Raw genomic sequence first — 14,859 nt, forward strand, 5'->3', positions numbered from 1 at the left:
AAAGTAGGCCAGAAAAATTTTAAGTCTTAACATTCACATGTACATTCTCTGGTTGGATTCTGAAAAGGTTAGGGATGAACTGTCTCTCATTCTCAGAATAATCATATTTGAATTTAGCTTACAGTCAGTTTATGTTTTACATTTCACTCAAACACCCAATACTAGATTGATAGATCCATGGTCCCAATGCAGTTGCGGGAGATAGCAAAGGGCAGTTCCAATATGTCATATCCAAGTGTCCATCTACAAATTAAAGATCAATTTGTAAGGCCCTCAAGTAACTTTTTTTTAATCTTCTTTTAATATGGTACCTCTTTTTCTACAATTATACCATAGATTTTATTCCAATAATTCAATAAGTGCAGTGTGGGAATGGGGTATATTAATGAGAAATATAATTTTTGCAGGTGGTTATGGATAATGGCATAGTACAAGTCAACCTATCAAATCCAGGAGGACAGGTCACTGGAATAAAATATAATGGCATTGACAATTTGCTTGAAGTTGTTAACAACGAAACTGATAGAGGGTAAGCTGTTCAAAAAAAAAAAAAAAAAACCCAGCAACATCTCTGATCTCTCTTATTTGATGAAGAACGCGATTGTGATACTTGATAGGTTATACAAATCCTAAGACTAAACATTTAAAAACAGTGATTGAGAATATGTGAAATTTATTAGTTAATTCCACTGGCAGCCTTAATTTTTTTAATGATCTTATATGATGATAAATTAATCAAACCAGATAAAGGGTAAACTGGTAGGAAATGAGAGGATTTCTATCCTATTTTAGTAAATGATAGGATTTCCTAATGAACTTACTGAAATTGACTTTTTCATTTCTTTGAACCATGTAGCTACTGGGATTTGGTATGGAACATTTCCGGAAGTACGGGAACAAAGGGTTATACTGATAGGTATGTTTTCTCGGCTCTCACTATTTATGCATATTCTAACATTAAATTTCCTGAGCTTATGATTATTCTAACATGAGTACTTGTTACTTGTTAGTACCTTTACTTGAACCTTACGTACCTGCTACTTAAATTTTTAAATGGTGACATTATGATGCATATATATTCACAAAATATAGAGAAAATTTCGAAAAAAGAGAATGTTTGAAATGCCTATTTTACTTGTGATTCATGACGTATATCAAATCTTCCTTGCTTTGCAACATTCAATTTCATGTTAATTTGAAGCTGTTCCAAGTTCCAACTTTCAACTTCCAATTATTAGCACTAGAATTTTGTTCTTTTCAACTACTCTTCCAATTACAAATGGATTATATTTAGCTTTTGTTGAATGATTACATGTCATTAAGGTAGTATCTAAACACTCGTTAAAAAAAAAAAAAAAAAAAAAAAAGGTAATATATAAACTTTTGCATTTTAAAACTGAAGCTGGTATGCAACCCGTGAGCTGATAATTGCTTTACAGGATCGAAGGGACAAATTTGAAGGTAGTTGTGGATAATGAAGACCAAGTAGAGCTATCATTCACTAGACTGTGGGATCCCTCACTTGAGGGCAAACTTGTTCCATTGAATATAGACAAAAGGTACTTACAAGAGCACATCTTATTATATCAATATTTCAATCAATGACAAAAAATTTTTTAGAACGACAAATGTTATGTTTAACTATATATTTATTTTCAGGTTCGTGATGCTTCGTGGTTCCTCGGGATTCTACTCCTATGCCATTTATGAACGCTTAAAAGAATGGCCTGCTTTCAACGTGGAAAATACTAGGCTTGTATTGAAGCTTAGGAAAGACAAGTAAATAAATTTGATCTTTCTTCTTTATTTATTTATTTATTTTTTATAGATATGGTAGAATTTCAATATATAATATCTACTCCATGATGATTATTTTTTATCATTAAGTGAAACACTAATCGGTTTTTTGTATAGATGGGGTTCGAATTCCAGATCTCTTATTTAGTAATAAGAGATTATTAATTGAACTAACTAAAACCCATGTATATCTTCTTTATTAAGGTTTAGATTGCTTGTCTTGAAGAATATTAAAATTTCCTTTTAATTCCCACAAAAAATGGTCATATTGAGATATTCTAAGGAAAAGATTACACAATTTAACCGTGGAGTTTTTTTAAACTCGCAGGTTTCATTTTATGGCTATAGCAGACAACAGGCAAAGATTCATGCCCTTACCTGATGACCGGTTACCAGGAAGAGGCGAAGTCCTGGCCTACCCAGAAGCAGTACAACTTGTCGATCCTATAGAGCCAGAGTTTAAAGGAGAGGTATATTTTCGACTCTTCACCTCTATGATATCAATATCAATTCTTTACAACTGTTCAAAGGTACAAAAAAGATTAAAAAAAAAAAAAAACTTATATTGAAGGGCAAGTTCATTTTTATTTTGATATTGTCACTATGACAAAAGGTCTTGACTTGTAACATAAACTTTTATCTCTTAGCTTATAATAAAGAGTTCACTAAAAAAATAAAACTTATAATAAAATGAGAATTAAATAAAAACGCTCAAAATATATAATCGGTTTCAATTTAAGTCGCACATTTTTTAGTCAATATCAAAATTTAAACTTATGAAACTATTTCAATTTAGCCTTTGTCTATCTCCATTATTTTGGACATTAATTATAATGGAGCATAAACAAATGGAAAATCCTTAATAAAATTTTGCGTTTCACCTAGTTTGAAGGGTTCAAATTTAAACCTAGTTGATTAATTGTGCAAAATTAAGCCAAGTTGATTAAATAACCAATATAAGTATAGATTCAATACAAAGTTAATAGCATAGCAACATATCACAGTATAATATAAGTGCAAAATATAAATGACACAACGATTTGTTGACAACCAATGAACAACATTAAAGGAAAAAAACACTACGAAGGTTTAGTCACCAACCCTAAAGGAAAATAACTTCTAGCTTATTGGACTCTCCTATCATGGATTTCACAAACATAAACTTTCCACTCACAACTTCAAGAACCATCTCAAAGATTTCATAGCAACTTGATTATGTTGATGTATAGTAACTTTAGCTTCATCACCAAACAGCAGCAACACTGATCCTTAGATACACTATTTTGTCACTAATATGTTGGTAGATTGAGAGAGAATTGATATAGAAATCGTAGATACATGATTGGAGGCATTTTTTCATGCTTTTTAGTCAACTCTAATGATCTATTTTATTCTTTAACAAGTAGGCTCGAATTCCAAGTCATGAACCAACTTAATAGGCCTAATCAAAATTCAGGATTTGCAATTCTTGATCAATCGAGGCTCTATTAATGGTTTTTCAAGGCAAAGCTCGATTGATCGATTGCGTGTCAAGATTCTAGACACTTCCTTTCTCTTGAGTTGATCTTAGGTATTTATCTTGGACTTGAAATACAACTCTATAACACACAAGATTTACATTTTATTCATGGTTTGTTAACACTATAAACAACTATAGATCTAACATAGGTGACTAGCTTTGATTTTTTGGCATATAAGACTTCACTTCTTTATTAATTCAATGTTTGTCAAATTGATTTATAAACTAAGTCTTAGGTAAGATTTCTATATTTTTCCAAAATAATGATTATGGAAGGAAGTTTCAAATTGAAACGATTTCATAAGTTTAAGACAACCTAAAACACGATATAAATTATGAAACTTTTTATGTAATTTTCTTTAAGAGTAATGTTGCTAACAATAAGCTTCTCCTTGTCCATCTGTTATTGTACTTCAGCCTTAGTTTTTAATTGAAAATGTAGTTAATTAAATTGGTGTTTGATTAGCATGTTAGGTGAGTTTATCAGGTTATTGTGTAGGTGGATGACAAGTACCAATACTCTTGCGATGCCAAGGATATCGGAGTTCATGGGTGGATAAGCAGCGACCCACCCATGGGGTTTTGGCAAATCACACCCAGCAATGAGTTCCGATCTGCTGGACCTCCCAAACAATTCCTTACCTCCCACGTCGGCCCCACCTCCCTTTCTGTAAGTGAAAAATAGTTTCAAATTCTTCATTGTGGATCAAATGCATGTACATTATTATGAACTATAAAATGAAAGTGTGTGATATTTTTATAATCTTTAACAGCTTTAACTTTCTCTGAATGGCATAAACAATCTCAGGTATTTCATAGCGTACACTATTCAGGAGATGAATTGGTAATGAAATTTGGACCTAATGAGGAATGGAAGAAAGTTTTCGGCCCCGTTTTTATTTATCTTAATTCTTTGACTAATGAGGGTGGCCAAGATTTGCTCTGGGAGGATGCTAAAAACCAGGTTTCACATCAATATATACATGTTGAAATTGCAGTTTTACTTGTTAAAAATTAGATTGTACAACTTTGATGGCGAACAATTAATAAAACAAAACTTTTTTTGTTTTTTTTCCAGACGATCAATGAAGTTAAAGCCTGGCCCTATGATTTTCCAGCTTCAGTGGACTTTCCATCGTCAGATCAACGGGGTACTGTCATTGGTCGATTACTTGTCCTTGATAGGTACATTTCTCTTTCTCTCTCAATGTAGATTATTGGGTTTATTATTGTACTCTGCTCTCTGTTCCTGACAATTACAAATTTATGATTAACTCAAAATTTTTAGATATGTTTAGCCCACAATGTTTGTTTCGCCCTCGGCACCATTCAATCCTAAGTGGTTTTTTAAAAATAAAAATAAATTATAAAGAGTTTGTTTAACAGGCATCTTTAGAGTATTTGTTAATAAATTATTTAAGAAAATTTTAACAAAACTTTTATGAAAAAAAAAATAATAATAAAAACAAAAAATTAGTTGTTTTTTTCTTTTTCATTTTTACAAGTATTTCCTAAACAAGCGTCCTTAAGACATCGGCTAACAAAATCCAATTAGAAATGTCTAATTATATTCTTTAAATTTAGTGAGTGTTTGGATCCGGTGTTTGCGTTTTTACGTTTGCATTTTTTTTTTTTTCACGAGTTTTCTGCTTTTTGAGACAAATAACATTGTTCATCACTATTCACAATACTGTTCACGGGACCCATAGCCACTTCATTCAGAAAAAAATATTAAAAATGGGTCCCACGGTACTATTCACACATTTAAAAATTATTTTACTATAGTGTTTTCAGTTTTCAGTTTCAGCAAAAATAAGTTGTATCTAAACGGACCCTTAATATGTTTTTACCAAAAACCTTGTAATTCAACTAATTGACACTTCCTAAGATTTAACATAGACATTTTTCAATTTAGTGTTTCCATCTACTTACAATCCAATCTCCTTGATAGTTTTAGTATATTCATTTTTTAAAACAATTTTGTTTGGTGGACTTGACTATACACATTAGATAAAAGTGGACAGAATTGCTATATTGGAAACAGTAAAAGACTAGAAAGGAAATGAAACTTAAAAGAATGGATTGAGAATTGCCGAATTGGTCAAATTAAGTTAGAAGTTATAATTTGTAATGTAACAAAAAAAAAAATTATAAAAAGAGAGAGCATGCATATATAACATAAGGAAACTATACTCGCACTGTTTACGTGTCTGTTTGGAAACAACTTATTTAGCTGAAATTGAATTATTTTTTTGCTGAAAGTACTATAAATAAAGCTAAAAGGTAGTTGAAATTGTACAGTGAGATCTATGAATAGTATCAAAAAGTGCAATGAGACCCATGAATAGTAGCAAAAATAAGCTGAATAGTAAAAAAGTTGGCTTTTTAAACCAATACCAAATGCTATATTTGGTGATGAGCTTGAACCCAGCTTATTTTGAAATAAAGTAAAATAAAGAATCTTGAATTTTTAAATTTTAATACCCTGCTTATATACCTCATTTTTACAGCCCCACTCGCTAGTTATTTTTTTTTCCACTTTTTTATACATAATAATTTGATGGTAAAATTGACATTTAGGGCTACACTTGTTTTTAGTGAAAGATACAGTGTTTAGGAAAGTTAAACTTTTCCTATTTAAGTTTAACAGCAATTTTAACTAGACGACAATTTACCTAGCTACTACCAATTGAAATTTTAATGGGGACTTATAAAGTGAAGTTTAAACTCATGTTAAATTTAACTGAAGTTTAAACTTCGAGCTTTGTCTAGGTATCTTAATGAGAATGCTATACCTGGAAATGGTTCTTATATTGGATTGGCACTCCCAGGGGAAGTTGGATCTTGGCAAAGAGAATGCAAGGTAATATTAAGTTTTTCATTCCATTCTACATGAAAATTACATATTATTATGTGTTCGTTTGGAAACAACTTATCTAGTTTTTTGCTGAAAGTGTGCTAAAGTATACTTATATCTTGAAAAAATTTTAAAAAGTTTGAAAATATGAGAAAAAAATGAAGTTTTAAAAAGCTGTAAGTAAAAATTAAAAGTTAAAAGCTAAAGCTAATGCCAAACAAGCTCTCTATAATGACGCCGGCCAGTATGACTCATTGGCACTTTTTTTTTTTTTTTTTTTTCAGGGTTACCAATTCTGGACCATCGCTGACGAGAATGGCCGTTTCAGTATTGACAATGTACGTACTGGCGAATACAATTTGTATGCATGGGTCCCTGGTGTCATTGGTGATTACAAATACAATGCTGTCCTTCCCATTACTCCAGGTCTTGTTTTCAATTTGTTATGAAGCTTTTTGAATTCATATCCAATCCAAATGCGTTATTAACTTATTATTTTATAGTGATTTGAAATTGAATATCATGTGAAGCAGGTCTTAGCATTGATGTTGGTAATCTTGTTTATGAGCCTCCAAGAGATGGCCCAACATTGTGGGAAATAGGCATCCCAGATCGTAGTGCTGCAGAATTCTATGTTCCCGATCCTAACCATTTGTATATTAACAAACTTTATCTCAACCATCCTGATAGGTTAGTCCCCTTTAATTGTGAATTTTTTGTAACATGTATATGAAATTAGTATGGTTCATGCAAGAGAAATCAATTAAAATTAGGACCTAAATGCTTTCTTTTTTTTGGGGGTTCTGATATCATTTAATTAAAATCTTCTCTCTAGCTAATGTACTAGTGCTGTGTATCCAATTCCAATATTTTAGACGTATTTTTTGTTCTTTTGAAATTAATATTATGAATGGAAATAAGAATATGATTTTGTTTTTCTTATGTGGCAGATATAGGCAATATGGATTGTGGGAGAGATATGCAGAACTATATCCTGATGGAGACTTGGTTTACATGATTGATGGTGGTGACTATAGTGAAGATTGGTTCTTTGCTCAAGTTACTAGGTTCGAATTTCTACAATATTGCCCTTCAAAAAAAATCTCCAATATTGCCTTGTTCATTTGTTTATGATTTGATTCATTTATTTTTTTTGCATTTTAAAATTGAATAAAAATGGTGAAGGGGTTACCATGATTACTATACCTGAGTGTAATCATTGTAACTCCTATTAAAAAAAAATAAAAATACGTGAGGGTATAAACAGGAATATGGTCTACAATATTCGCTTGAGTGAATTGAGTCATAACATGACATCAATCTCATCGAAAACACCAATTCTCCGAGGCAGTTGGAGGCAATAATTCTTTATGAACAAGCATCATGTGGTCGGCCCCAAATAAAAGAGAACAAAACTAAATTAATATTTATTGTGCAATGTTATATGTAGGGGCACGATTATTTAACGGCCTAAGAATGACGTTGGGCACGTAAGTAAAGGGCTCTAACAATATGATTTGTAGAGAGTGGGCTTGAAAGGCAGGGCCTTAGTCACAGGTTGGCGGTTTGATCGGGGTTTCTATGGAAGCTTCTCTACGGGGGGACTTGGCTTGACTAGCTAAGCCTTCCATTAGTGCGGGTTGCAGGGATTAAGTCCTCGGACAGTGTCCGAGGAGCATGGTGCCCTTCCCTTTTCTCCCCTTTGCAGGATTTTTCCCCTCTCCGTGGGGATCCTTTTCCCCTGCGCTTTCTTTCCCTTTTATACTAGTGTTCCTTTCCCCCTTTAGGGTCCACGTGTAAATTTTACTTTCTAGAGTGCAGACCTGTCCTATCAACCCATACCTAGAGTGGTTGGGGGTCGTTGGAAAAGTTAAATGACATGGTTTAGAGTATGGGCTTGTCAGATACAGGGTTCTGTATTATGATTTTGGCAGCTTTCTCTCTTGTCCTGCCCTTATACTGAGTTTGCCCCTTTCTTCAGGCATTTTGTGCGGTGCTGAGCATGAGGTCGTCCTCGACAATATCCTTATGCTCCTTTTGGGATTTCATTATGCCTCCTTGGCAATAGCTCTCCTCGGCTTAGGCCTTGGACCCTAGTGTAGAGTGGGCCTGGGCCATGAATTCTCTGGCCCCACATTATACATAAGATAACATTTATAGAAGTTCTAACCCTATAGTAGGGCTAGGAAACTTGTCTTGCAAGTATAGGTTACTTGATCTATAAGTACATTAGTTATAACTGGGGGTTCACGACATGTTTATGTCCAAGGCCCAAGGGCCCTAATATATCTAACATCCCCATCAAACTCAAGTTGGCAAATTTAGGACATGCTTGAGTTTTGAAAGGGACTTCATAAAAATTTATGCAAATAGTTCCTTGGAGAGAGATTTAAGTTGGAGAAGATGGTGACAAATGAAACGATAGTCAATCTCAATATGCTTTATTCATTCATGGAAGAAATCATTGTAAGCAATGTGAATAGCACTCTGATTATCACAATAAATGAATATGGTGTTGATTTATGTGAGAGAATGTGAACAACTAACGAGAGAAAACAAATTTTTATTCTATTTGTGTGAACATATCTTTGTTGGCAATATGGATGGTTCGATAGGGATTGACAATTTGCACAATTGGTGGAGATAGATAAAGACCTTGTGATGGTAGGAAAGTTAAAACACACTTGCTCTTATGATGGTTCGAGAGATATAGCTTTGATATCATGAAAGAAGAGAGGAAAATTCAGTTAATATTTGTAGTGCAATGCTATAAATAAGAGTATATATATATATATATATATATGATCTAACCCTATTCTAATTCTAGTACATGTTGGTTTATGATATGTTTGGGTCCAAAGGTTATAATATATCTAACACCAAAGGGTTATGACCCTCCTCATATCAAGACCTAATTAGTGTGTTGTGAATCTGGATGGTGATACATTTATTTTGTTAGATGAGATTATTTGATATGCATGAGCACATCAATAGAAAATTTCAAATTAATTATTAGGTTTTTTGTAGGGATGGCAATAACAACTTGACCCGCAGGTATCTAGCCCAACCCGACCTAGTAAAGAATAGGGTCGGGTATGGGTAAAAAAAAAACCTGAAGTAGGTCTGGGTCGGGTTTGGGTTTTATCAAAACCCGGCCCGAACCTGAACCCGGACCCGAACCCGACCTAGTTAGCCTAAATGTAAAATTACAAAAAAACCTACCTATATATATATATATATCATAACTCTAACCCTAAAACTCATTTCTCTCGTTCATTCTTTGATTTCTCTCTTAACTTACTGTCTCTCTCACCTCACCCTCATTGACTCTCACTCTAACTCTCACTCTTATGTCATCCACCCCTCACGGTCTCACCTATTCATCCACCCTCACTCTCATTCACTCACTGACCCACCCTCACCCTCGTGGAGGAGCACGGATCTCGTGGCGGTTGCCATTTGTCACGGAGAAGCACGGGATTGTTAGATTGGAGTATGGGATTGTTAGATTGGAGAGAGATGTGGTCGTGTTGTTAGATCAGAGCACGAGATTGTTAAATCAGAGAGAGATGTGATGATCGGAGGAGTTCTTGGTCGTGTTGAGGTCAAGCGAAGCCCAAGGGTGGGATTGATGGCTAAAACCACCGCCGATGGAGCTTTAATGGTCTAAGTTCTTCATTTTTTTTTTTTTTTGGGGTTTCATTTCCTCTCTCAGTAGTTTTTGTTTTTGGGTATTTATTTGAGGATTCAATATGTATAGAATGTAATGCATGTGTATATTTTGTGTTGGTTTAGTTGACTATAGCGCCTAAGATAACTTCAAAGAATGTGAATCAAAGTTGATGTTTGTGTTAATGTAAAAATCGGTCCATAAATGGAGTTTTGTTTCTTCTATTGTTTTGTGTTTATTTATTATTTATTTTTTGTCTAAGAATCTCATTTTAGCAAGACTGATAACACAATGTTGATTTATTATTTAATATTATTACAATTTATTTCATTGTAAATGTGAGTTTGTGTTGGTGATTTCTGTGTTTGTGATAGGATTTGTGTTGCTGTTTCTGTTTGGGTTTATTTATTTATTTATTATAATAATAAGATTGGGTTGGATTGAGCCACGGATTAGGCCCAGAAGTGGCTGGACAGGGCGGGTTTGGGGCTAAAAAGAACCTGTTTATTAAACGGGCCGGGTCTCAGGTCCGGGCATCAAAAAACCCATCCCGAACTGGACCTGTTGCCATTTCTAGTTTTTTGAGAGTACAATAATGTGAGAGGAGGGAATACGTCTTCCTACTCTTGAGGTATGTAATAATTTTTAAAATTTTTATGGGGGGCCCATTCTAAAGTTGGTTGTGATTTCCTCTGCTGTATCTGTTCTGATGGTAATCTTTTAAAAGTTACCGAAAGAGAGAAAATGTTACCATTGGCCTTTTGTGGATAGATTTTTTTTTTTTTTTTTTAATAGTGATTTCAGTTATGTGCTGTTTTTGCAATGCAGGAATACAGATATTAACACATATGAAGGAACTACATGGCAAATTAAGTTCAATCTTGACAATGTTGATAAGAGTGCATCCTATAAATTACGAGTAGCGCTTGCAACTGCACATAATTCCGATTTGCAAGTATGGATCTTCATAATTCAACTTACACTCTTTTTTTCTTTTAATTATTAATTCAACTTTTTTTATTTGAGAATTTCTTATTTTCAGTAACTTATTTGTATAATGTGAGAAAAAAAGCTATTTTATTTTCAAAAAACTGAAATTAAAATTTTCAAATAAAGTTAAGATAAAAAAGTAGTGTGAGACTAGAAAATGGTATGTAAAATAAGCAAAAAAAAAAAAAAAAAAAAAATCATTTTATACTCAATTCCCAAACTCAAAGATATTGCTGTGAGGTCAGTTTTAGTTAGCTCAACTGGTAAAGTCTTTGATAGTTGAATAAAAGATCTAGGATTCGATCCCCCCACTTACACCAAAAATCAATTAATGTTTTGGTCTGATGATAAAAAGTTATTATCAGAAACGGATATCACAGATTAAAACTCTCTTGAAAAATAAATAAAAGATATTGTTGTGACTGTGTTGTTGCAGTTTTGATATTAACATCTTGTAAAGATAAGTTTACTTTTTTGACTTAACTAATGGTGCAATTTTTCTTTCTTAAAAAGGTTCGAATTAATGACCCAGCAGCAAATCCTCTGTTTTCAAGTGGAGTTATTGGGAAGGACAACACAATCGCGAGGCATGGAATTCATGGGCTCTACTGGCTGTTTGAAGTAGAGGTACCAGGAACTCAGGTAGCGAAAGGAAATAATACAATTTTTCTAACACAAGCACACCCAAGTAATAGCCCTTTCCAGGGACTCATGTATGACTACATTCGTTTGGAAGGTCCCTATCCTTCAAATTCTAGCAAGAATCCTTGATTAAGAATTCTGCATAAATTTTATCTAAAAAAACGAATTTAACACAATTCTTCGGTAATTAATTATTACATTATTTATAGAATTCATGGAATGGCAGTTTCCTTCTTCTTCTTCTTTTTTCATTTTTTTTTTTTTCATTTAGTACTTTTTTTTTTTTGAGATCAAAGATAGAATTCATTTAGTACTTTCATTCCCATAATGTTTGGGTAACAGAATTAAATTCTAACTAGTTAGGAGATTATTACAATTTTTAACAGGAAGATTTTAATTTTTTGTATAAATTATTGGTGGACCGGATCTCAATCCTACCCTGGATTAAGGGGAAAAATAAATAATGTTTATTCTATCTTGGTGTGATTATAATAGCTCTATATCTGGTAAAGAATCAATGCCTCGAAACGATGTTCCTACGAACATAAATTAATATATAAATTGCATCTCATAATTTATAACATAATTATTTGTATAATCATATTTCACTAAGTTTGTATTTCACCATAAAATTACAAAATAATTTATAAGATGTTACCTTGTTGCTTCAAAAACATCTCATAACATGATAAACAAATTACCATCAATTTCATGAGTTGAAATGGCGAAGTTGAGGTGCGAATTAGGTTGATCTTTTGAGATGAGACACACCATCTAAGGAGATTTCCGGTGTAATAGACAAACAATTTTGCATGCTGCCCCATGATACAACAATCCTAACCTGTGTATCTTTACAAATCTTCACCACTTGTAAGACGAGAAACTCTCAAATAGTAAATTAATATAGTGTATGAAAATATAGTAATACTTATACGAAAGATAAGAATTGATTTTCAAAAATGTAAAAGGCTATTGATAAATGAATCAGTTCTAATCAAAATGTTCATTCTCAAAAAAAAAAAAAAAAAATGAAGAAGAAGTTCTAATCACAATGTTTACACCATAAATATATATAGAGCTCATGGTAGCCTTTCCATTTGATTCCAGATATCAAAAATGAATTTCAAAACTTAATTAGATGAGCTGTAAAAAGGCATGGCTATTATAATGTCCATATATTAAAACGTTTGACCAAGACAATAATGTATGGCCATTGAATTGCACATGAAAATTCATTAACGCTATGTTTGTTTTGAAGGAAAACCTTGTGTAAAGATTGTTTTCCGTATTTTCTAGTGTTTGGTAGTATTAGAAGAAATGAATTAAAGGAAAACTATTTTTGGTCAACATAAAAAGTATTGCTTATTTTTAGAACTTGTTTTTCACTTTTTTTTTTTTTTTTTGGGAAAGGAAAATGAGATAGTTTTATAAAAAATACTTTTCATTTTCTAGAAAACATTATTGCCAAAACAAACAAAACATAAGTTACTAGTCGTTTAAACACTATATGCTCATTTAGAATGGGAAATTACACTTTATTACCCTAAACTATGTACTAGATTACTTTGCCATCTAAACTATCCGACTGCACATTTTGCACCCTAAACTATCACACTTATCATACTTTGCACCTTGATGTTATTTTTGCTGTTATATTTAACAGAATCTTGATGTATGCGACAAGCACATGCTTCTTGCTTAGGTAAAACAAAGTTAAAAGACTGAAACACCCTTTTTCAAAATCAATTAAAACAACCCAAAATTTTCCCTCCACAATCACGGTTTTCTTTATAAAACGTAAATCTTTGCCTTTAATCAAGTTGGCCTCTTTGACAGCAGCTCTAAAAGTGGCAATGTCACCAAACTTCAAACCTTTCACAAGTTATGGATAGGCCATATCAATTTCATTAAATTCAAGATCTTTGTTAGTGTTACAGTTATCTCTTCAGATGTGGGCTTAGGAGAAATCAGCTCATAACTCTTGCCAATATCAGAACCACAATCCTTACCCATTTGCTCTCCACGTGTCAAATACAATACCTTCTGGGGCTCATTTTCCTTCTCAATTGGCTCAAATATGTCTTCATCCTGCTTAGTACCTCACTCCAAAAAGGGTCATTATAAGCTCTACAATTTTCTACATCAAACTCCTCTTCTTCATTTTCATTCAAACTGTCATATTCATCTTCAGCTATATTTTCACGCCAATCCACATCAAGGTCAACATCGGCATTAGACCCTAGGGAGACAACATCATCACACACCTTCTCCTTCTCCCGTTGAGTTAGTGGAAGCTCTATCACTAGATTGTTGAACAAAAGACTGAACAAAGATAATTTATTAAAAACTTTACTCTTTGAATTACAACACTTTACAAGCACTATTATTGCATCAATACACACACGACACTATTACATACACTCACTCACCAAATACACATGCACACCTACTGACACTTAGCTCTCTCCTTTGTTGACTTTGCTTCACTTCTCTTTTTAATTCACTTCTAGACACCTATCTACTAACACTATGACACAACCACTCTTGACTTTGCTTTCTTCACTTCACTTACTTCTCTTCACCTCACACACTTCACCTTACACGTCTCTCACACCTCATCTCACTTCACAAGTCTCTCACTCACCTCATTACGTCTATTATACATCTATTTATACTAAATGTATGTTGGTTAGGAAACCAACTTGAAGCTTCAAGCTTCTTCCTTTTTATTGGCATTAAATTAATGCCTTTCTCCAACCTTCTAGATACCTTATAAATTTGTGGTTGAAATTCACTAGTGTAAGGAAGCTTCTAGAGAACTATCTTGGAGAGAATTCTGGAAAGAGAGCAAGAGAGAAATGTCCGGAATTAGAGAGAAATTTCTAGATAGAGAGATTGTGTGAGAAGTTCTAGAATTTTCTAGAGAGAGGTAGTATTGATTTTTAACACTCCCCCTCAAGACTGACTCCCTCTCAATTCATCCTTGGTCGTCATACCATTCCCTCGGCGCTTGTTTCAACCCGTAAAGTGCTCTTCATAGCTTGCAGACATTGTTTGGTTGGGCTTTACTCTCAAATCTCTTTGGCTGCTCCATGTAAACTTCTTGATCCAACTTTCCATGCAAGAAATCATTCTTTACATCATCCATTTGCCATAACTTCCAAGATTTACTCACTACAAGTGCTAACAGGACACGTATAGTGGTGATCTTTGCCACTAGGCTAAATCTTTCATCATAGTCTAGCCCATATTGTTGAGAGAATCCTCGAGCTACTAGGCAAGCCTTGTATCTTTCTACCAATCCATCTGCGCGGGTCTTGACTTTATACACTCACTTAGAAGAAATGGGTTTCACATCCTTGGGCCTTGGCACAAGATCCCAGG

General features: G+C 33.3%; 1 protein-coding gene across 1 annotated transcript; it reads left to right on the top strand.

The window, feature by feature from the left end:
* Positions 1-407: 407 nt before the first annotated feature.
* LOC126710345 (rhamnogalacturonate lyase B-like) lies at positions 408-11,604 on the top strand. The gene is made up of 14 exons (XM_050410764.1): positions 408-529; positions 857-916; positions 1,440-1,559; positions 1,660-1,779; positions 2,126-2,267; positions 3,816-3,986; positions 4,125-4,280; positions 4,395-4,501; positions 6,089-6,179; positions 6,458-6,599; positions 6,707-6,863; positions 7,124-7,240; positions 10,672-10,798; positions 11,347-11,604. Exons 1-14 carry the CDS (start codon positions 414-416, stop codon positions 11,602-11,604), a joined length of 1,884 nt encoding a protein of 627 aa, XP_050266721.1. The 5' UTR covers positions 408-413.
* Positions 11,605-14,859: the final 3,255 nt, after the last annotated feature.

The sequence above is a fragment of the Quercus robur genome, chromosome 12 (genome assembly GCF_932294415.1).
Source record: "Quercus robur chromosome 12, dhQueRobu3.1, whole genome shotgun sequence".
NCBI classification, from domain to species: Eukaryota; Viridiplantae; Streptophyta; class Magnoliopsida; order Fagales; family Fagaceae; genus Quercus; species Quercus robur.